Below are 25,067 nucleotides of genomic sequence, written 5' to 3' on the forward strand. Positions count from 1 at the left end.
TTAATTAGAGAATATGGTTCGTTTTGATGCATCGTCATATTTTTCTTGCCAACGTTTATATAGGTACTCCAGTAGTATAATCAAGAGGGCAACAAGGGAACCTGAAATTGAGGGAAAACAAAAAATGTGTGAGAACAAACAATTGTGCTAAGATATTGATAATATATTGAGGCGTATCGAAAAGCTCACAGTAATAGCTTATAATTACAAAAAAATTTTAATTACGTTATAGAAATCATACTGTTGTTTTAGAGGATAGAGGTTAGCCGACGAATATTTATACGAATTATACTACCAAATTGTTTTATAAAAATGTCCACATGATTACCTAAATAATGCCCAATCATCGGAATTAGTCAAATTAGAGACCCGTGTTGATCATTTTGAATTTAATGTTTATCACATGTAGTTGAAAGCGCCGTGTTTACAACCCCTCCAATGTTCAGTTGCAACATATTCGTGATCAGAATAAAATTTTTGAAGTCACAATAGCTCTCAATATTTAAGATAAGTTTTGCAGGTACATTGTTATCACTTCCAGGGTGTTCGATATTGAACATGAGATGTATTGGTTCATGTTATGGTATAGTCCCCATATAAGGGTACCACCGAAATATTCGGTACTTTAGGAAGTTTAGACACGTTTATTAACCAAATTGCCTATAGTTTGTTACTTGGCGTTCTACATACCAAAAATTATCAATATATGTCTGCTTTTTAGGAAAACCCCAATATAACAATACCCCCATTATTTTTTATTTGGGAATTTTTTTTTTTACATTTTTTTTAAATAATTGATGTCGAGAATTGGAAAGCAACTTTCTAATTTAGGTATCAGTTTGATTCGATCGATGGAATGCCTTATCCAAATATCGGTTCCAGACTTAAAGGAGATAATTGGTTCTCACATTCACACAAATCAAATATTGGAGAAAATAAATACAACAGTCGGTGTTGCGGAGATCTACGGAATCTGTGGAGAGGTATCAGAAAAGCTTGCTCTATAGAAATATATGTTTGGATGTTTGTGGGGTGGATTGACGAATCCCATAATCGGTCATGATGTAATTTTGGTAAAAGGAGTGGATCGATGGGTCCCATATTCGGTCATGATCTATGTTTAGTAAAAGTATTACGATTTGCAAAGTTAAGATCAAATATTGAATTAACAAATTTTCAAAATTTTTGCAATTTGTGGGGGAGTTACCAGACGGAGTAGATTGATGGGTCTTTTCTTCGGACTTGATCTAGCCAAAGGTAAAAATATTATGATGTGAATAGTTTGGATCAAAAGCGGGCATTCTATTCGTTTGATATTGAATTAACAAATTTTCAAAATGTTGACCCTTTGTGGGGAAGGTACCAGTAGAAGTGGGCAGACGGGTCCCATCTTTGGACATCATATAGGTAAAGTAAACATATTACGTTGTGCAATGTGTCAATGGAATTGAATATTCCATTCGCTTCATATTACATGTACAATTTTTCAACATGTTGACCTTTGTTGGGTATGCATCAGAAGGAGTGGGCCGGTATATCCCATTTTTCAACTTTATATAGTCATAGTTATTATATTAGGTTGTACAAAGTTCCGATAGTTCAGGTGATAATTTAAAATTTTATAATTTTGTGAGGTAGTTACCAGAGGGAGTGGATCTATATTCACCATCTTCGAACTTGATTTAAGTTTGGAATAAATATTGCGATGTCCAAAGTTTGAATGAATGGTTACTACTTCTGAGTTATAGTACGCAACAGCCGGCCAGGCATTTGTAAATCAACTAGAAATTGTCTGAAATGGATTAGGTCCAAAGAAACATGGGTTCTAAAAGTAATATTTCGATTAGGCACAAATTTGCCGCGAATGATTAAGTCGAAAATTGCAATATTTGACTATTAAACGTGGATGAAATAGAGTTTTGAACCCGGCAGTGCTATTCTGTAACTCTTCAATGTTACCGACAAATATCGGTAAAATTAAAACACATTTTTGTCATATTAAAACTAAAATTTATGATAACTTTTTCATATCTGTCGGTAGGGTTTAACGACTATTTTTTTTGGTCATTAACTTACCGCATATCTTCGATGATCAATGAACTTATAAGCTAATGAAAATTTGAAATTATCGACAATCGTCGGTAATTCTGTCGTTAAGCAATTACAGAATAGCACTACTGATCTATGATTTACCATTGTGATTCCCAATGACGCTTACATAACATATTTTTAATATTAGAAACATAATAGTTCCGTTCCAGAACCTAAAAGAATCTACTAATTTTACAAGTTTTGCAACTTTTTACTCAAAAACCGTTCCTGAACCCACAAAACTGGTAAAACTTTGAACCAACTTTAAGAGAGCACAAAACAAAATGGCGTTCTCTTTGTAAACTTTTTACTGGAGAAATTTGGCCGAGTAAAAATGGTAAACAGGAATGTCTACTTCTGATTGGCTGTTATGTTGATGTTGAAGTATTGCCATCTAATTTTGGCATATTTTCTAGATTTGCGTTCCCGAACTTTTCAAATTATTTTGTACTCTGAGAGCGATTTTGAAATGTTTCCCTTTTACTAGCTTTACTATTAAAAAAGTACTGGAACAGACCAAATGTATATCCATATCCTTATCCATTTATGTAAAAATCTATTATATTCTTTTCAAAATATTACCTAATAGCAACACCAAAAAGCATCCTTGCATATCATCCAAATTGACTTTATGATTTGTTATTTGACGCATAACGCCGCGGCCATTACACTTGTCCATCGATGGTAGATTTGTCTGATGCCATCGTTCGATGAAACCCATTTGACTTAATCGCGTTATTTGTTCATTCAATAAAATCAAATAAGGACTATTGCTGGGCATCAGCATGGCAATTTGCTCATCGAGGAAATTTTCTTTACCCAGTGTAAATTTACATTCTTTTTCCTTCTCGAAATGTTTTTGTATTATCAACTGTAGATTGATGCGCCAATCTATATTGACACGTTCCCCCCGTTTAACAGCTTCAATATTTTCCTCGCGTAAATTATTGTAGATAATTGCCTTATCCAAATATTTGGTGAATTCTTTACGGGTTGAGGTCTGTAATGAGATAGAGAGGGAGGGATGATACAATTTATTAAGTTATCAATTAATATATAGAAAATATAATTATAATAAAAAATAAAATATAATTATAATTATAATTCAGTTATTGTCGAGCTTTTTATAATACACACATCGTGGTTTGCATCAAAAAATTACTTAAATCGGTCGGGATCTTTATATGGGGGCCAAGGCATCTGCTTTAATGGGGACTACGTTATTGCATTTTGTGGTAGTAGATCGTTTATGCTCCGAAAAATTTAATTTATTTTTTATTACAGATACTCAGGTTGAAACATTTTTGTAGGAATTTCAACATTCCGAACATTTAACGGAACATTTTTATTGGTGTATTGAAAGACATTGGAAAACTTCTGAAAAAAGTTGTTCATTCACGATTGGAAAATTCGGTTAAAAATTTATTAATATTGAAAATGGGGTGGGGCCCTTTAAAACACTGATATATGTCAACCGTCGTTTTTGGTAGGAAGACTTGACACAACATCAGAATCTGAAAAAATAAATTAGAGAAAATTCGTTTGAAAAACGTGTCCAAAAATATCAAAAAATCAGGGGTACCATCATGGTACAATAATACAAGGTAGGGCAACTTGAGGTGAATAACAAAAAATCAACTATGTACGTGTGGCCTCTTCTGCCAAAAATAAAGTAAATATACGCAACAAGTATTTGTGTTTATTTGACTTTTTTCAACACAAAACTAAAAACGCGAAAAATGAATGAAAGGTTATAATTTCTAACAAAAATTCCGGTAGGGAATACCATCAAACGTTTGTTTCATCAATAACAAAGAAATTACTTCCAGACGAAGATGTTAAAAACATAATTTTCATTTCAATTAAACTTGAATATATTCCAATTTATTTTGAATTTATTTGACATTGTATTCAAAACAATACACACACAAAATATGTATTTTGATTTGATGGAACAAGCCACCTTGAGAAAAAATTGTAATCAGTTGGTAGTTGTGCCCTACCTTGTAATAATTATACCATGGGTACCATCATGGTACAATTATAAAATGGTACATGCTACAGCAAGTCCCAGCTGATTTGATTCCAATATGAATTTGACAAATTATGTTTTTAAAAATCACCCGACCGGAAAATTGGGAACGCATACAATTCGAAATTGTTCTTTATTAAATGTCCTCCCGTAGACTGCCGCCAGTCAACCATTTTGCGTTCAAATTTAAGATACTACCGTAAAATATAACAGCATAACGCCGTCACAAAGGTTTCATTTGACGGCTTCGGGTTGCTCTGCCTTGCCATGGCAGACAGTTTGAGGTTATTGTCAACACTAAAATATTTGAAACGATATGCGAAGTTCTATTTGCTAACTTAAAAGGTATTGCCAGTATAAACGATAGTTTTCGCGTACCATTAACAAATAAAGAGCAAAAAATTTTTCGTCTTTAATGTCTCTAGAAATAATACAATTTTTATAAAAGATTTGTGTGTGAAATGTATTTCAAGAAGAAGGAAACAATTCTATACATAAAGTAAATTCAAAAAAGTGATTTATTGACTTTTTGTTTAGTAGTATTTTGTGATTTAAGGCCGCAGTATTTGTCATGCATTGTAATTTCAACACGGTTGAGCATGGTTTTTAAAGTTTTTGCATACAAGTGTACGGGACAGCGGTTGTGTTATCGCTAATTTAATAAGTGTAATATTATATTGCAACCTATGTTCTATCTTTGGACTGATCGGATTTGTTATTTCATACATTAATGTGTGTTGAAGAACTTCTGCCCAATTTAGCAAGATGAAAATCTTGAACAGTGTTTTTATTGTGAGTATTAAATCAATTTTCGGGAAAACCAATAACTAATTGCAGCTTGTGCAATATTATAGGTAGCGAATCCGTCCACATCTATATCCCCTGCAAGATAACACATTTTCAGGAAGTTTTCATGGTGAGTATTAAGTGTAGGGCCGGCAGCATATCATTTAGCAACTTAACGAATGTACTCCTAAGGGCCTTGATTGCAATTACTTACATTTTCTTATTACGGCTGTTTCGAGTATTTTCGATATTGCCATTAACGTAATATAGTTATAATTTTGAAGCAGTCGATCTGATTCTGATTGCAATAATTTTTAGTTATTATCATTAATAAAACCTTTGGAGATGTAAATCTTTCTTCTATGGACAGATCTGACAGCACCCATAATGCAACAGGATTTCATTTGAAATAAAATGTAACCGAATTTACATTTTATTAATTTGGAAGAAGGTACTCTGTGTATTAAAGAAATATCCGATTGATATTTATAGTGGCATTGATGATATTAAAACGAATGAGAAATACATTGGTCCAATGGAACTTTGGTGGATGATATATCAGGAAGTTAGAATCAATATGTCTAGTGATACTAATATTAAACGATTCAAAACTATCCGCTACCGGATCGTAAAGTAATAGGGCAGGCTGAGACACCTTTGGCAACGGGACATATTCGACAATGACGATATGAAGCTCTCATTATACATCACTAGCATTGATCTATAGGTATCGAATATCAGAATAAATAACTGTCTCAAAGTATGAAATCTCTAGCTAAAAAGTTTATTTAGAAGTACGATTTTTTGTATTTTATAGATGTTTCTGTAATATTTTCATTCCATTTCGTAAGTATTTCGTGTATATTTTTTTTTTGTATTCGAAGGCAGTATTATAAAAAAGCCGTTAATTACAATATATATGTATATATATTTATTTATTCTTATAAAAATAATTAAAGATATGTTTTTAGAAGATTCATAGAAAACAAATGAAAAGGACTAAAGAAAATAGCTACTGAAATGCATCTGGTCCAAAACACGAGGTCTAATACCCATATTTCCATGATCACATTTTGCCGAGGGTATATACACCCTCGTTATACATAACGTTAAGGGTATACAATTCCACAGCCTACAAGGGTGCACAGCCTACAAGGGTGCACAGCCTACAATAACATAGTCTCCATATAAGGTTCCTAACCGATTTTCAGTATTTCGACGAATGTTAATTTAAAGGCGGATGATGATATAAAATCTTCGGCCTTACCTAACTTAATGACGTTTTCACTTGCTGTTGTATGATGCTTAGGTAAATAGGTTTATCTGGAAAGACTTGACCTATCATTTCGAACGTAAATTAATTTTCTTATTGGGCCATAATCCCGGGAGTGCTGAAATACCAGGTCAATGTCCTCCGATGGAGAATCTATCAGATCTAAAGCTGATAAGAACATATACTACAATTTGAACTTAGCCATGAGGCCTAGAAGATGTGTTTATAACGAGCCGCTTTGGTTGAGTATAATATCTTTACATGATTAGAAATAAAAAATCTATTTTTCCGAATGTTTTTAATTGCCAAATAAAACATTCGTCGCTATTAACGCTACATTTATATATGTTTTATGCTATACCGTTGTTTTGCTTGTTATATTCGTTAGTTTTCAATGACGATTTCCGTAATACGCCTAAAAGTGTGCTTTTATTTCATAACCGACTGACTCATACAGATAAAACGGTGCTGGACACACAATTTGAAAAACTCAACATCCTCCCAAAAGTATGCTTCAAATTGATAACATATTTCATAGAGAAACTGTTTTATCGACTCCTCTACTATTTTTTTGATAATGCAGGGCATCGACGTTAACAACTTTCGCTTTTAAATCAATACAATTTAAAACAAAAATATTCACTCCAATCCAATGAAAATACATTATTCACAATAGTGTAATTTTAGATTACATTGCTAACATTTTATTCTGATACCATCAACATATGTGTAGGGAATAAATTTGTCATATTCTTCGGAGACCCCATAATGTATATACGTATATACCTAATTTATAAATCGTGATCGACGATTATAAAGATCGGTCCGTATTTTCTAAATTTGAATGTTTTTGTTGAAATATCCAACCGAAGCGGTTGTAATATAACATTCCGAGCTCTTTAAGGGTAAATAAAAATTGTTGAGAAATTATTGTTGACCTTTGGACTTTCTTTTTTATTCGAAGAAAAGTTTTAACGCACGTCTCCAATATGGTTATAAGTAGACATTTTGAGATTTTCGGAGTTTTAAAGACTATTAGCAGAAAATTTTGAAGATTAGGTATACCATCTTTTTTAACAGGTCTCGGTTTGTTTAGAATATAGAATGTGCAGTCGGCAGTCACTTAGCGGTTGTTTTCTCTCCGAGATCCTTCGTTCACTGTGTTTATCCGGAGCGATAACGGTCGCTACTTACTTAGCTGGCTTGTGACAGAACATTTGTTCCACAAGCGGAGCTTAAAAAGGCGCGTCGGTCTTGTGTGCAGCTATACCAATTTGAAGGACCATGTTCCGAGATGTTGTCTTCCACTTGATCTTTCCATTGAATTCGTGGGCTTCCCTTCTAGGTGAACCAACAGTTGGCTCGCTTTTATATACCTTTCGAGCTGGGGCATTCTCATCCATTCTCACAACATGGCCTAACCAACGTAGTCGCTGCAGCTCGATATGTCTGACTATGTCGATGAACGAGAATAGATGCTACAACTGTCAACGCAGATCGGCCCATTGATTTTTCAGAGAATTTTTCTCTTAAACACTCCAAGAGCTGCCTCATCTGCTTGCTCAAGTACGCATGCTTCAGATCCATACTACAGCACGGGTAGTATCAGCGTCTTGTAGAGTGTTTATTTGGTCTGGTCTTGTTGACCTTGCTTACTTAGACCATAGTAGCATCTGTTCTTCAACACTATACTACTCCGAATTTCAAAACTGATATTAGTTTCATTCATGGCGGTACTAAGGTATAAAAAATCTTTTACTACTACGAAACTGTAGTTCTCAAGTTCCACAATTGTTCCGAGTCTACTGGACGCGTTGATACCATCAGCTTGGTCTTCTCGTCATTTACTGCCAGACTCACTTTGGCAGACTCCTTATTAATTTGTTCAAAGGTAGCTGTTATCGCTCGCAATGTTCGACCCATTAGATTCGTGTCATCGGCATAGGCGAATAACATGTGTTGTTTGGTGTACAGAGTGCCATTTCGTTTCACCTTGGATCCCGTACGACCTTTTTCAGCACGATGTTAATAAGATCACACGAAAAACTGTCATCTTCTCTGAATCCTCGTTCGGTATTAAAAAGCACCGAGATGTTCTTTGCGACTTTTACTGCTGACCTTGTGCTAGTTAATGTTATCCTGCATAGCCGTATTATTTTTGCAGGAGCGTCGGAATCCGAAAATTACAACGGTGTTAGAAAGAGTATATGTCTGGCTCTCGTATGAACTAGGATTATTGACTTCGTTCTAAAATTAATAAAATGGCGGAACTTTAAAAAAATATTTTTGGAAAATCGCCGATTTTACCAAAAAAATAAGGAAGATCTTCACCGATCGGCTTTATCCTAGTTCATATGATAGCTATAAACTCACAGAGAAACATGTAAAAATTTGGAATCGATTGTACCCGCCATTCTCAAAAGAGAAAAACGCGTTTAAAGTTTGAGAAACCCTTTAGCCGTCACTTGATGCTGACACAATAAATCGGCTATATCTTCAAGAGTTCTTGAGTTTTCACTTGAAATTTTGTAGGACATTCTTGAATTAGTGCAAATTCGAATTAAATAAAAAAAAAAAAAAAAAAAAAAAAAAAAACAAAAAAAAAATTGACCCCGAGAATGGGGGGTCCCCTTAATATGCTATGAGAAAGAAACTTATTGTTCTATAGTTGGCACATATCGTCCTGTCTCATTTTTTGTGAGGTTCCAATTATTGGGCATGCACTCCTCTAGCCAACTTGTACTAATCAGCTGGTGAATGCTCCAGTCCAGCATCGGACCACCGGTCTTGAATAGTTCGGCTGGTAATCCATCGGCACCTGCCATCTTCAACCGATTAATTGCTACTCTGACGTCATCTTGGCTAGGTGGTATACAATCTATACAGTAATCTCTTATTGTTTCTGGGGTATATTCTTTACCGCCACTATTTGATACCAGAAGCTTTCCAAAATGCGCTTTCCAGATCCTCGATCCACGCGATCTGTATCTGTCACAAGATTTCCATCTTCATCTCTACAGGAGGATGTGATTGCACCAAAGCATGCGGTTTGGTGTTTTACTCGTTGGTAAAATTCAGGACTTCGTTCTGACTCCTGTACATATCGATTTTCTCCCGCTCACGTTTTTCTTGTCCTTTCTTCTATTTTCTGAAAATACGTTTCTCCTTTCTTCTTTTCTTCCGATAATTCTCCCTCGCATTGCTACTGTCTGCAGGGTTTCCCGTACATCAGTAGCATTACGACACTCTTGATGGTGGTCATTGATACCCAAGTTTTGCTTCTGCTGCATTTTGTAGGGAGTGGGCAATTCTTTGCCATTGTGATTCATATTATCATCGGGACAAGGGGTTAAGATCAGCGATGTATGCTTCTGCTATCTGTTGTGTTTGCAGCTTGCGACGTGGAGTTTCCATCAATATTTGGTCCTCGGACGAATGTCTAAAACTCTGGATGAATGCTTTCCGTCTATGACAACATGATCAATTTGATTTCTCGTTGTTTGATTGGGAGAAATCCAAGTAGGCTTGTGTATATCGAGATGCTTGAGTCTGGTGCTGCTAGCTGCCGCGAAGTCAATCAACCTCTTGTCGTTGTCTGCTGTTTCTTCATGGAGGCTGAATTTTCCGACGGTGCATTATGCATTAAAATCTCCTAGCAGAATTTTAATTTGTTTATACGGATTATAGAAATTCGATCATATACTGAAGTGAATCTGGGGACGAGGTCTTTTATTCTCCAGATAACCTCAATAAAGATAACCTCAGCCAAATTCATGTCTTGTTTCATGGTAGCTACAATACAGTGCGTCATCGTTTGATATACTAAAGCCTGTCCCTTTCCATCGCATTTCCTGATGGGCAATACTGTCGGCATTGTACTTCTTGAGTACATCCGCCAAAGCGAAAATTGCGCCTGTTCTCTACCATGTTCACACATTCCAAGTGTAGATTCGCAAATCGGGGTCCTTTATACGTATGCGGGGGTCGTCAACACTAGGGGGGTTTAGTTTTCTTAGCTTTTTCACAGTAGGTGACAGCGCGTGGAAGCCAGTTGTAACAATTGTTATGAAAGAGGGACCAAGATATGTCTGGGGTTTCAATCAGAGCCGTTGCTTGGTATCTATAATCCCCTACGTAGCGGTCGTTAGGTGATGAAATTTAATGTTATAATTTAACCATTAGAGTAACTTCTGGTAATGTGGACCATGCGTCAAATGTGGACCACCCCCCATATCTAAGAAAATGCTTGAAATATGTCAATGCCGCCTTGATAAATGTTTTCCTAATTAGTGAAAACAAACATCAAACTTGGTTTTTAATAAATAATTGCAATGTTGAAAATTTAGTAGGGGTGGTACGCTTAAATGGGGCCAAAATGGTACGCTTAAATGGGGTAATGGGGCCAAAATGGTACGCTTAAATGGGGCCAATTCCAAAACATGGACCCATATATTTTTGCATTCATTGTTACCCAAGAGTGCAATAAATTGAAATTTATCACAATTAATCCACAACCTACTTTTAACTTACTGATCCTCATTACCCACACATACTGGTCCACATTACCCGCCAAGTTATTTTTATTTGCAGTTTAGAGTTTTTTGAAATATAATGCAATAACATTTTTATGGACAAATATATATAATTTTTGACCTGGAATATAATTAGCCAACAAATCTACCATGCTGTGAAAACAATTTGTTTTTATTTTTTACCGTTGTTACGCCCACAATATCAAAAAAAGAAAATGGTGGTCCACATTACCCGAAGTTACTCTACCGATTTTTGGCAATATCATGATTTGTTATGGGAACTACGTCGGATTATAGAATGATATATTATCAATATCGTATATGCCGAAGAGCCGATGGCTTTCACTACATAGCAATTCACATTTACGTATTAGATCTTTTTCAACGTCTCCTCATATTCTGAACTGTAGTCCACTTCATTGACAAGAGCATATTGGATGTGAGAGATCGGATACTGCAGTCACCTGTTATGATACCTACAGTGTTTTTGATTTTGACATAGGGTAAGTTAAGAAAATTCCGTCCATCTGCTGTCTGCTTTATCACAAAATATCTTAAGGACTTTCTCAAGGTAATATCAAAAACTTGATCTCAGAGATCTTCAACCTCTAGATTGGACGTCTGTGCCCCAAGATTAACAACTTACCGCTGCATATTTTTCAAAATATGTACCATTCCGCAGGCCAAACTGTTCATATTCATTATGCTTATACAGTTGAAAGAAGTAATCCAAGCCGGGTTGGAATCTCGGAAATGTTAAGAATGCCACCAAATTACCACAATAGGTGGTGACAATAACTGTTACGACAATCCACCAAAATCCGATTACCAAACGTCCACTATCCGCTTGTGGTAAATACATGCCACCTGTAACAAATATCCGAAATTAACAAAAGTGGAAACATTTTTTTATTTTCACTTGAAACTCACCCTGCTGCAGTATGGCACCATAAATATACCAAAAACAATTTTTAATTGTTGAAAATCCTTTAACTTTCAAATGTTCAACGGGTACAAAACGATTTATGATGAAGAGAACGGGTGATGTTATTACAATTACTCCAACCAGTGATGCCCAGGTCTGAAAGAGTAATGTTTTGAAAATTTAAAGGTGCACTTTAAAAATAAGACATTGTTGGGCCGTGTAATTACCTCCAGGGTAAATGGTGCTGTAAATAAGTAGATACGACTAACTTCATCGGGTCTCCTGGAGATAAATGAATATTTTTGTATACTAATCGGTATGGTGTAATTAAAGGGTTTCTTGTCGGGATCATCAACGGTTGCTGCCACGGCTGCCATGAAATACTGGAGGGATATAAGGAAATTATGTCAGGATAAACAGAAATTAAGATAAGCTGCCGAAATATCGATAATAATATAAGTATTACTGCTAGGAGATTTTAATGCAAAATTCAGCCTCCATGAATTATACGACAACGGCATGAGGTTGATTGACTTCGCGGCAGCAAAAAACATGGTAGTTAGTAGCACCAGATTCAAAGATCTCGATATACACAGAGCCACCTGGATTTCTTCCGATCAAATAACGAGAAATCAAATTGATCATGTTGTGATAGACGGAAGTCATTCACCCAGTCTTTTAGACGTTTGATCGATCCGAGGAGCGAATATCGATTCGGACCACTAGCTTGTGACAGCCAATGTTCGCACCGGTCTTAATGTAGCAGCAAAGGTGCGATCTAACGTAACACGGAAACTCGTCGCCGAAAAGCTGCAAACACAACAGATAGCAGAAGATTACTCCGCTCAACTTACCCACCTGCTTGAGGAAAGCACTCCTTGTCCCGATAATAATATAGAAACACAATGTCAAACAATTGTCCACTCGCTACAAACTGCAGCAAAAGCAACTCTTGGGAACCGAAAACTAACACCAAGAAACCCATGGTACGATCAGGAGTGTCATAATGCTACTGATATGAAAAACGCAGCATATAGGGCAACCCCGCAGACTGCAGTAACACGTAATGCGATGGAGAATTATCGGGAGAAAAGGAGAGAGGAGAAACGTATTTTCCTGCCAAGAAACTGCATATGACCGCAAGGCCAACTGGATCTCTCCTGATCAAACAACGAGAAATCAAATTGATCATGTTGTGATAGACGGAAGGCATTCGTCCAGAATTTAAGATGTTCAATGTTACGTGGAGCGAATATCAATTCGGACCATTACCTTGTGACAGCCAAGGTTCTCACCCGCCTCAATGTAGCAGCAAAGGTGCGATCTAATGTAACACGGAAACTCGACGTCGAACAGCTGCAAACACAATAGGTAACAGAGGCCTACTCCGCTCAAATTACCCACCCACGAAAGCACTTCTTGTCCCGATAATAATATAGAAGCACATTGGCAGAGAATTGCCCACTCCCTACAAACTGCAGCAAAAACAACACTTGGGTACCAATAACCAGCATCAAGAAACACATGGTACGATCAGGAGTGTCGTAATGCTACTAATCTAAAAAACGCAGCACACCAAACTGAATGTTTTGATGCAGGCTCATCCTCCTATAGAGATGAAGAAGGAAACCTGGTGACAGATACAGACAGCATGTTGAGGATCTGGAAGAAACATTTTGAAAAGCTTCTGGTATCAAACAGTGGCGGTGAAGAAGATATCCCGGAACCAAAAAGAAATGACGGTATAGATTATACACCTCCTAGTCAAGATGAGGTCAGAGTAGCAATTAATCGGCTGAAGAACAATGAAACAGCAAGTACCAATGGATTACCAGCCGAACTATTCTAGATCGGTGGTTAGATGCTGGTCAGGAGCATGCACCAGTTGATTAGTACATGTTGGCTAGAGGAATGCTGCCTAATGATTGGAACCTCCGCATCCTGTGACCCGTGCACAAAAGGATACAAGAGATATGTGCCAACTATAGAGGAATAAGTCTACTTCCCATCGCATATAAAGTGCTATCCTGGGTACTGTGTGAATGACAGACGCCAATGGTCAATGACCAAACTCTAATGGCGCAAGACGTCCAGTAGAATCGGATCAACTGTGGATTTTGAGAACTACAGCTTCGATGTAGTCAAAGATTTTATATACCTTGGTACCGCTATAAATGAAACTAATGACATCAGTGTTTAATTTCGGAGAAGGATAGTGTTGCTCAACAGACGCTACTATGGTCTAAGTAGCAAATTTAAGAACAAGGCCACCTCTCTCCAGACCAAACTCAAAGTCTACAAGACGCTGATACTACCAGTGCTGTTGAATGGATCTGAATCATGGGTATTTGCGCAAGCAGATGAGGCAGCTTTTGGAATGTTTGAGAGAAAAATTCTGCGAATGATCTATGGGCTGATCTGCTTTGACGGTGAATATATTCTCGGACATCGACATATCAAGCTGCAGCGACTACGTTGGCTAGGTCATGTTGTGAGAATCGATGAGGATTCCCCAGCTCAAAAGTCATATAAAAGCGAGGTAACTGATGGATCTCGTATAAGGGGAAGGCCACAAATTCGATGGAAAGATCAAGTGGAAGACAATATCTCGGAGCATGACCATTCAAATTGGAAGAGCGGCACACAAGACCGACGCACCTGAAAATCTTTTTTAGCACGGCTTATGGAACAAATGTTCTGTCGCAAGTCAGCCAAGTATGTAAGTAAAATAAGTATTACTAACCTTATTTGCCTGTAACATTTCTGCCACTTGATATGGTATTATATAGGTCAATGAACCCAATAGTTGATCCTGAAAATAGAATAAAGAAACATAAATTTCTTAATTCTGAAAAAAACAACAACAAATATCAATAATTCATACATACCGTGTCATTTTGATTGAGCAAATCATCGCTGGGGTCTATAGCTGGTGCATCGTGTAGTACATAAGTGAAATTAAGCATTCGTGATAATTCCTTGAGAATTTCCATAACAATTCCCGAATGTTTGATAATATCACCGTGTTGATCTTTTTTCAAAATTTGCCATGGTGGTCGCTAAATTAAATTTCATAATGTGTTGTTGTTAAAAATATAATGAGTTCGGAAATGTGTTAAACTTACATGCATTGTTATTATATCCAGTGTTATATTACGGAAATAATGTGTGATGTGAGGAAATACCAATTCATGTGTAACGAAACCCAATACCGATGTCCAATAACCAATATTTACGAACTCGAAGTATTTATTGCGATTTTCCATAAGGCCTGTAAATACGGAAACATAGTTCAACGATATATATCAAAATTCTATGCAACACAAGAAATATGAAGTAAAAATTAATTTTTAATTCCTAACAAGAGAACACCAATCATTATACCGATCATACAACATCAACGTCGTCCTGCAAATACTGAAGAAGCCAACTGGGATACATAACTACTGGACTGGACAAAACCCAATCCGATAACTCGAAGAACAAACTTGTGGTATTTTTACAAGGGTCCTCATGAATTAACCTCATTGAGTAAGATCTGAGGACAAGACGTCTGTAAAGCGATCAGTTCAGAATAGGTTCCAGAAATGATTATTGGTGTACCCTTGCCTTCTTTACTAAGAATAACTTTTAGGCCTATTCCTATGTTAGATTTCAGGATTGCCTAAAGAGTAACTGCTTCTAACCTGCGCTGATTACGAGATCACAATACTTCATTATTACTTCAACAAAATCGGAACATAATCTCAATATTGGAAAATTCCTATTTGTAGTTATTACGGTGGTGTAGGGGATGATAGATACCAAGAAATGACCCTGATTGGCTTTAACATGGCGAAGTCCAGGCTTATCTTGGTCCCTTTTTCATCTCAATTGTGAACACTGACCTCCCCGCGGTGTCACCGGGAAAGCTATTTTCATCACCCGTTGAAATAGTGAGCTAATATGTGCCACGAGTTCACCCATAAGAACTATAAAAAATGGGTTGAGGCGTCGGGTTAGTTGCCCACACTCGGAAAACCCCTCCTACTATTAAAAAACAAAGAAAAAAAAACCAAACCCCCCAATGTTGACGACCCCCGCAAACGTATAAAGGACCACAATCTGCGAATCTGCACTTGGAATGCACGCACGTTGTACAGAACAGGTGCAGTGTTCGCTTTGGCGGATGTACTCATGAAGTACAAAGCCGATATTATTGCCTTACAGGAAATGCGATGGAAAGGTACAGGCGTAAATACATCAGACGATTACGCTCTGTATTATAGCTGCCATGAAACGAGACATGAATTTGGCTGTGGTTTTATGGTTAACAGAAGAATGAAAGACCTCGTCTCCAAATTCACTCCAGTAGATGAGCGAATTGATATAATCCGTGTAAAAGCGAAGATCTTCTACATCAGTCTCATTTGCGTCCATGTTCCGACCGAAGACTAAGATGAACAGACCAAAGACATATTTTACGAGCGCCTAAAAACAGCATATGACCGTCGCCCTGGCCATGACATTAAAATTCTGCTAGGAGATTTTAATACAAAAATCGGAAGGGAAAATATCTTTGGCCCCACCATCGGAAAATTAAGCCTCCATGAAGAAACATCAGACAACGGCATGAGGTTGATTGTCTTCGCCGCAGCAAAATACATGGTAGTTAGCAGCACCAGATTCAAGCATCTCCATATACTCAAGGCCAATTGGAACTCTCCCGATCGAACAACGAGAAATCAAATCGATCATGTTGTGATAGACGGAAGGCATTCATCCAGTGTTTTAGACGTCCGATCGATCCGGAGAGCGAATATCGATTCGGAGCATTACATTGTGCAGCCAAGGTACGCACCCGTCTTAATGTAGCAGCAAAGGTGCGATCTAATGTAACACGGAAATTTGATGTCGAAAAGCTGCAAACACAACAGATATCAAAAGCCTACTCCGCTCAACTTACCCAACTGCTTGGCGAAAGCACCCCTTGTCCCGATAATAATATAGAAACACAGTGGCATAGAATTGTCATCTCCCTACAAACTGGAGCAAAAGCAACATTTGGTTACCAAATACCACCATCATGAAATCCGTGGTACGATCAGGAATATCGTAATGCTACTGATATGAAAAACACAGCGAATAGGGCATCCCTGCGGACAGCAGCAACACGTAATGCGATGGAGAACTATCGGGAGAAAAGGTGAGAGGAGAAACGTATTTTCAGAAAAAAGAAGACAGAACAAGAAAATCGTGAGCGTGAGCAAATCGAGATGAGTCAGAATGACGTCCGAAAATTCTACTAACGGGCAAAACACCAAACCGAAGGCTTTGGTGAAGGCACATCCTCCTGTAGAGATGAAGAAGGAAACCTTGTGACAGATACAGACAGCGTTGAATTTTTGAAAGCTGTGTGAACGACTGAAGCCAATGACATTATTGACCATACCAATGCGGCTTCAGGCCTAGCTAATCCACCATTGACCAGATTTTTACTCTGCGCCAGATCCTTGAAAAAACCCACGGAAAACACATCGACACATTCCACCTATTCGTCGACTATAAAGCCGCATTCGACAACCCTATCCGTTCAGAGGTGTATAAAGCCATGTCTGCGTTTGGCATTCCTGCAAAATTAATTCGACTGGCACAAGATCAGCAGTTAAAGTCGGAAAGGACCTTTCGGAGACGTTTAATACCGTACGAGGATTCAGACAAGGTGATAGTTTGTCGTGTGACCTTTTTAACATCCTGCTGGAAAAGATCATACGATACGCAAAGGTGAACAGAAATTGCACTTTGTACACCCATGACATCGACATAATGGGTCGAATATTGGAGCGGTAACAGCCAACTTCGAACAAATTGAGAAGGAGTCTGTCAATGTGGGTCTGGCAGTAATTGGCGAGAAGACCAAGCTCTGATGGTATCAACCTGCAAGACGACCAGCAGACTCGGATCGATTGTGAAACTTGAAAACTACAGCTTCGAGGTAGGGAACGATTTTATTTACCCCGGTACCATCATAAACAAAAATAATAATAACATCAGCTTTGAAATCCGGAAGAGAATCATGTTGGTGAACAGATGCTACTATGGTCTGAGTAAGCAAAAACAAGGCCATCGCCAGACCAAACTCACACTCTACAAGACGCTAATATTGCCCGTGGTGTTGTATGGATCTGAAGCATGGGTACTTGCAGATGAGGCAGCTCTTGGAGTGAGGAAAGGACCTTTCGGAGACGTTTAATACCGTACGAGGATTCAGACAAGGTGATAGTTTGTCGTGTGACCTTTTTAACATCCTGCTGGAAAAGATCATACGATACGCAAAGGTGAACAGAAATTGCACTTTGTACACCCATGACATCGACATAATGGGTCGAATATTGAGAGCGGTAACAGCCAACTTCGAACAAATTGAGAAGGAGTCTGTCAATGTGGGTCTGGCAGTAATTGGCGAGAAGACCAAGCTCTGATGGTATCAACCTGCAAGACGACCAGCAGACTCGGATCGATTGTGAAACTTGAAAACTACAGCTTCGAGGTAGGGAACGATTTTATTTACCCCGGTACCATCATAAACAAAAATAATAATAATAACATCAGCTTTGAAATCCGGAAGAGAATCATGTTGGTGAACAGATGCTACTATGGTCTGAGTAAGCAAAAACAAGGCCATCGCCAGACCAAACTCACACTCTACAAGACGCTAATATTGCCCGTGGTGTTGTATGGATCTGAAGCATGGGTACTTGCAGATGAGGCAGCTCTTGGAGTGTTAAAAAGAAAATTTCTCCGTCGAATGAACCATCAGCTATACCATATGTTCTCGGAGAATATATGAAGATGTCCCAGCTCAAAATGCATATTTGATATTTTATTTCTGCACATCATACATACCCCGCCGTGGTTTATGGTGTTCTTGAGATTTACCCCAAGACAAGGCTGTAATGATACGCCATTTCGAACATGTTGAACAGCGGCTATGATTTCTTAAATATTCTTTCATTGTCTGCAGAATATCATCCTGTTTCTCTTTCTTGGTATAACGTAAAGCCTCCCATTCTTCATCAGATATTTCACCATAGATTGATTGTTCTACAGCAATTAGCTTCGAAATGGACAAGACAAAGGCCATGGAGATTTCTTGCAGGGTACAATTCAAGGAGGCCTGGGAAGTAAAACAATCAAAATTAAAATATTTAATAACTACAAACTAACCAAATATGCCCACCTCACAACTAGGCGATGTTTCATTTAAAACAAATGCGATATTGGCACCCTCGCCCAAATTCTGTGTCACAGCCATTGCATCAAACTGCTGGGTATTTTCTTCCAGTACAAAAAACATCCATTGATTATTGACATGAAACATATCCATATTATCGGCCATTTCAATAATATCTTCATAGAACTTCGAGAATACAATAAATTGATTTGATTCTCGGGGATGGCGTTGAAATGGCAGCAAGGTGTCGCGTATCGCTTGACGTTTTCGTTGCGTACGCAAGCGGTCATTGATGCTATACAGATACAAGGAAATTGGTACAATATTATTTTTTGTACTCTCATGTACCACCGATTCCACTAATTTTGTATTTTCATTGGCCAAATTTTCATCCATTATTACGACGGCGGTTTTCCATGGTAGAATATTTTGCACCTTGGCATCCAAGATCATTTGGGGAAATTCTTCACCACGTTCCACCAAGGGTATCTGTAACACGAGAAATAGGTAAATTATTTTATTTTTAGATTTTCATGAAATAAATCTTTACCATTAGAGCCTGGTCGAGTGGCAAACGAGGACAATCAGCATCAGTTATAGCAATAAGGAGAATAGAATTTGCCCTCGTGGCTTTAAAAAATTTCATTGTGTTCTCACAATCCATAACGGTCATGGCGGCTAGGAAATCTGAAAATAAGATAATTTATTAAGGAAGGACATAGGGCGTATACGTTGTGACAATAGTTATACGCCATGGATTACGAAGCAAAATAAATAGTTAAATAGTTTCTATAGGTCAAACAGAACAAATAGGCGAGGACACTTAAAACATATTTGCCAGAGATCTCACAGGGCAATATGCGTGAATTTTTAAAGAATATTTTCAAAAGAAGCACCGGGGTAATAGACGTTCTTTAAGAATATGTTTGAAAGGAACAGCAGATCCATAGACATATGTTTTAAAGGATTATTTTCAGAGGAGATGCAGAGCTATAGGCGTAGGTTTTTAAAGATTATTTTGAGAGGAGATGCAGAGCTATAGGCGTGGGTTTTTAAGGATTATTTAGAGAGGAGGTGCAGAACTATAGGCGTAGGTTTTTAAGGATTATTTTGAGAGGAGATGCAGAGCTATACTTGTAGGTTTTTGAGGATTATTTTCAGAGGAGATGCAGAGCTGTAGACGTAGGTTTATAAGGATTTTTTTGAGAGGAGATGCAGAGCTATAGTTGTAGGTTTTTGAGGATTATTTTGAGAGGAGATGCAGAGCTATGGGCGTAGGTTTTTAAGGATTATTTTGAGAGGAGATGCAGAGCTATAGTCGTCGGTTTTTAAGGATTATTGTGAGAGGAGATGCAGAGCTATAGGCGTTGGTTTTTAAGGATTATATTGATAGGAGATGCAGAGCTGTAGACGTAGGTTTTTAAGGATTATTTTGATAGCAGATGCAGAGCTATAGGCGTAGGTTTTCAAGGATTGTTTTGACAGGAGATGCAGAGCTATAGGCGTAGGTTTTTAAGGATTATTTTGAGAGGCGATGCAGAGCTATAGGCGTAGGGTTTTAAGGATTATTTTGAGAGGAGATGCAGAGCTATAAGCGTATGTTTTTAAGGATTATTTTGAGAGGAGATGCAGAGCTTTAGGCGTAGGTTTTTAAGAATTATTTTGAGAGGAGATGCAGAGCTATAGGCGAGGGGTTTTAAGGGTTATTTTAAAGAATGATTCTTTTAAAAATCCACGCCTGGTCCTCTAGAAATGATTCTTTTAAAAATCCACGCCTGGTCCTCTAGAAATGATTCTTTTAAAAATCCACGCCTGGTCCTCTAGAAATGATTCTTTTAAAAATCCACGCCGTCCCTAGAAATGATTCTTTTAAAAATCCACGCCTGGTCCTCTAGAAATGATTCTTTTAAAAATCCACGCCTGGTCCTCTAGAAATGATTCTTTTAAAAATCCACGCCTGGTCCTCTAGAAATGATTCTTTTAAAAATCCACGCCTGGTCCTCTAGAAATGATTCTTTTAAAAATCCACGCCTGGTCCTCTAGAAATGATTCTTTTAAAAATCCACGCCTGGTCCTCTAGAAATGATTCTTTTAAAAATCCACGCCTGGTCCTCTAGAAATGATTCTTTTAAAAATCCACGCCTGGTCCTCTAGAAATGATTCTTTTAAAAATCCACGCCTGGTCCTCTAGAAATGATTCTTTTAAAAATCCACGCCTGGTCCTCTAGAAATGATTCTTTTAAAAATCCACGCCTGGTCCTCTAGAAATGATTCTTTTAAAAATCCACGCCTGGTCCTCTAGAAATGATTCTTTTAAAAATCCACGCCTGGTCCTCTAGAAATGATTCTTTTAAAAATCCACGCCTGGTCCTCTAGAAATGATTCTTTTAAAAATCCACGCCTGGTCCTCTAGAAATGATTCTTTTAAAAATCCACGCCTGGTCCTCTAGAAATGATTCTTTTAAAAATCCACGCCTGGTCCTCTAGAAATGATTCTTTTAAAAATCCACGCCTGGTCCTCTAGAAATGATTCTTTTAAAAATCCACGCCTGGTCCTCTAGAAATTATTCTTTTAAAAATCCACGCCTGGTCCTCTAGAAATGATTCTTTTAAAAATCCACGCCTGGTCCTCTAGAAATGATTCTTTTAAAAATCCACGCCTGGTCCTCTAGAAATGATTCTTTTAAAAATCCACGCCTGGTCCTCTAGAAATGATTCTTTTAAAAATCCACGCCTGGTCCTCTAGAAATGATTCTTTTAAAAATCCACGCCTGGTCCTCTAGAAATGATTCTTTTAAAAATCCACGCCTGGTCCTCTAGAAATGATTCTTTTAAAAATCCACGCCTGGTCCTCTAGAAATGATTCTTTTAAAAATCCACGCCTGGTCCTCTAGAAATGATTCTTTTAAAAATCCACGCCTGGTCCTCTAGAAATGATTCTTTTAAAAATCCACGCCTGGTCCTCTAGAAATGATTCTTTTAAAAATCCACGCCTGGTCCTCTAGAAATGATTCTTTTAAAAATCCACGCCTGGTCCTCTAGAAATGATTCTTTTAAAAATCCACGCCTGGTCCTCTAGAAATGATTCTTTTAAAAATCCACGCCTGGTCCTCTAGAAATGATTCTTTTAAAAATCCACGCCTGGTCCTCTAGAAATGATTCTTTTAAAAATCCACGCCTGGTCCTCTAGAAATGATTCTTTTAAAAATCCACGCCTGGTCCTCTAGAAATGATTCTTTTAAAAATCCACGCCTGGTCCTCTAGAAATGATTCTTTTAAAAATCCACGCCTGGTCCTCTAGAAATGATTCTTTTAAAAATCCACGCCTGGTCCTCTAGAAATGATTCTTTTAAAAATCCACGCCTGGTCCTCTAGAAATGATTCTTTTAAAAATCCACGCCTGGTCCTCTAGAAATGATTCTTTTAAAAATCCACGCCTGGTCCTCTAGAAATGATTCTTTTAAAAATCCACGCCTGGTCCTCTAGAAATGATTCTTTTAAAAATCCACGCCTGGTCCTCTAGAAATGATTCTTTTAAAAATCCACGCCTGGTCCTCTAGAAATGATTCTTTTAAAAATCCACGCCTGGTCCTCTAGAAATGATTCTTTTAAAAATCCACGCCTGGTCCTCTAGAAATGATTCTTTTAAAAATCCACGCCTGGTCCTCTAGAAATGATTCTTTTGGAAAAAATGATTCTTTTAAAAATCCACGCCTGGTCCTCTAGAAATGATTCTTTTAAAAATCCACGCCTGGTCCTCTAGAAATGATTCTTTTAAAAATCCACGCCTGGTCCTCTAGAAATGATTCTTTTAAAAATCCACGCCTGGTCCTCTAGAAATGATTCTTTTAAAAATCCACGCCTGGTCCTCTAGAAATGATTCTTTTAAAAATCCACGCCTGGTCCTCTAGAAATGATTCTTTTAAAAATCCACGCCTGGTCCTCTAGAAATGATTCTTTTAAAAATCCACGCCTGGTCCTCTAGAAATGATTCTTTTAAAAATCCACGCCTGGTCCTCTAGAAATGATTCTTTTAAAAATCCACGCCTATTTAGCTACAGGTCCTCTAGAAATGATTCTTTTAAAAATCCACGCCTGGTCCTCTAGAAATGATTCTTTTAAAAATCCACGCCTGGTCCTCTAGAAATGATTCTTTTAAAAATCCACGCCTGGTCCTCTAGAAATGATTCTTTTAAAAATCCACGCCTGGTCCTCTAGAAATGATTCTTTTAAAAATCCACGCCTGGTCCTCTAGAAATGATTCTTTTAAAAATCCACGCCTGGTCCTCTAGAAATGATTCTTTTAAAAATCCACGCCTGGTCCTCTAGAAATGATTCTTTTAAAAATCCACGCCTGGTCCTCTAGAAATGATTCTTTTAAAAATCCACGCCTGGTCCTCTAGAAATGATTCTTTTAAAAATCCACGCCTGGTCCTCTAGAAATGATTCTTTTAAAAATCCACGCCTGGTCCTCTAGAAATGATTCTTTTAAAAATCCACGCCTGGTCCTCTAGAAATGATTCTTTTAAAAATCCACGCCTGGTCCTCTAGAAATGATTCTTTTAAAAATCCACGCCTGGTCCTCTAGAAATGATTCTTTTAAAAATCCACACGTGGTCCTCTAGAAATGATTCTTTTAAAAATTCACACTTGGTCCTCTAGGAAATATTTTCTTCTGGCCACAGGAACTCCTCGATTTTTCAATATTCTAGAGCCTTCAGGGTTCTCTCCTCTTCTTACCCTTTTTCAAACGTATTCCGCTCCATGAAAAATATTTCACATTGATGCCACCCGTTTTGAGATTTTCCCGAATTGTATCACTTAGAATTTTTTGAAAATGTGATAGAATATTCAAATTGTGTTGTTGCATATAATCCTGATCGACCACGACTGCCAACGAAGCATTGGCACTTATAAATGATGAATAATCATTGTATTCCTGAGCCAGGGATATCCTTAAAACACCGACCAGTAGATAAAAACCGAATATCCCGATTTTCATTGTCTAACGTCTTTAGAGGTTCGCGAGCAACTGAAGTGGTGAAATATCAATGAAATCCTTTTTTTCGATTCGATTTATTCTTTCTAATTTTGCGTGTGTGTGTGTGAAGAGTTCAAGGAAGGATATAATGAAAAATTTAACCAACAACAACAACAAATGACAGACATTGTTTTTATTGTAGATTCATTGACCACAAAATTCGAAAGTGAAAACCAAAATTGCCCTATCGATATCGAGGAAATAGAAAAAATATGTCTGCTGAATCGCGTGAGGGAGGATGGTGGAGGGAGAGAACTCTAGTATATTCCGTCTGATTGACATATTGCGGTTAAATTTTTTGATTTGGTTGTTGTTGAAACGTTAATAGGATGCAGGTGTTGTTTTGGTGCCTCCGTCGTTCTTTGATTTATTTTTGCTTTCCACTACTGTTTTAGATAGCCGCAAGTTCGTTGTATTTTTTATTGCCACACACAGTCGAAACTAATGACAGGACTTTTTTTGATTCCTATCTAGGGTGACATGTGTGAAAATTTAATAAATTTAATTTTTAGTGGTCAGTGAGACAACAACATTTAATTTTCACAGTTTTGAAATCAATACTTTAAATATTAAAAATTAATTAAAATATAAAAATTTATATTTTTTTTTAAATCTACATCTAATTGCTTTGGCAGACCTCTAGAAAATATTTTTTTAAAAATACACGCCTATTTAGCAGACCTCGAGAAAATATTCTTTAAAAATCCACTCTTATTTTTTTACAAAACTATTCCGTTTAAATATTGAATTTGATTTTTTTTCGAAAAAAATTTGTCAACAAGCAAACACATCAAAGCATGTTTATGCAAAACAATATTCATAAATAGCGATATAAAAAAGTTATTCCCATGAAATGCATATCAACACCAAAAGTATTCAAAACTTTTCCAGAAAAAAAAATCCGAATGAAGGCATGTCATAAAACATACGATTTTATAATCTTCCTACTTAAGGAATATTTATGCGACGTAGACATTTCGATTCAATACCAAACAATATATTTTTCAAGGGCCAACTGAGGCGTGGATTTATTAAAGAATATTTTTCAAGAATATTATTTATTAAAGAATATTTATTAAAGAATATTTTTCAAGGGCCAACTGAGGCGTGGATTTATTAAAGAATATTTTTCAAGGGCCAACTGAGGCGTGGATTTATTAAAGAATATTTTTCA

The 25,067-nt window shown here is 37.2% G+C and overlaps 1 protein-coding gene and 1 pseudogene across 1 annotated transcript; both read right to left on the minus strand.

The window, feature by feature from the left end:
- LOC133333992 (ionotropic receptor 93a) lies at positions 1 to 23,854 on the minus strand. Its single transcript, XM_061542299.1, has 13 exons — positions 23,593 to 23,854; positions 19,403 to 19,539; positions 18,859 to 19,341; positions 18,525 to 18,795; positions 14,765 to 14,910; positions 14,528 to 14,698; positions 14,383 to 14,451; positions 11,867 to 12,022; positions 11,645 to 11,795; positions 11,361 to 11,581; positions 6,198 to 6,200; positions 2,674 to 3,091; positions 1 to 101 (listed from the first exon to the last, which is right to left on the minus strand). The coding sequence occupies exons 1-13, from the start codon at positions 23,852 to 23,854 to the stop codon at positions 1 to 3; spliced, it is 2,589 nt and encodes an 862-aa protein (XP_061398283.1).
- LOC133334015 (U2 spliceosomal RNA) lies at positions 6,293 to 6,403 on the minus strand (annotated as a pseudogene).
- Positions 23,855 to 25,067: the final 1,213 nt, after the last annotated feature.

Source organism: Musca vetustissima, unplaced genomic scaffold, assembly GCF_032173495.1.
Source record: "Musca vetustissima isolate MV318-11 ecotype Yass unplaced genomic scaffold, APGP_CSIRO_Mvet_v1 utg94884, whole genome shotgun sequence".
NCBI classification, from domain to species: domain Eukaryota; kingdom Metazoa; phylum Arthropoda; class Insecta; order Diptera; family Muscidae; genus Musca; species Musca vetustissima.

Coding starts and splice junctions, on each gene's coding strand:
- LOC133333992 (XM_061542299.1), bottom strand. CDS start 23,854: ATGAAAATCGGGATATTCGGTTTTTATCTACTGGTCGGTGTTTTAAGG. Junction 18,796..18,858: donor AAACATCGCCTAGTTGTGAG/GTGGGCATATTT, acceptor TTTACTTCCCAG/GCCTCCTTGAATTGTACCCT. Junction 14,699..14,764: donor TGGATATAATAACAATGCAT/GTAAGTTTAACA, acceptor AATTTAATTTAG/CGACCACCATGGCAAATTTT.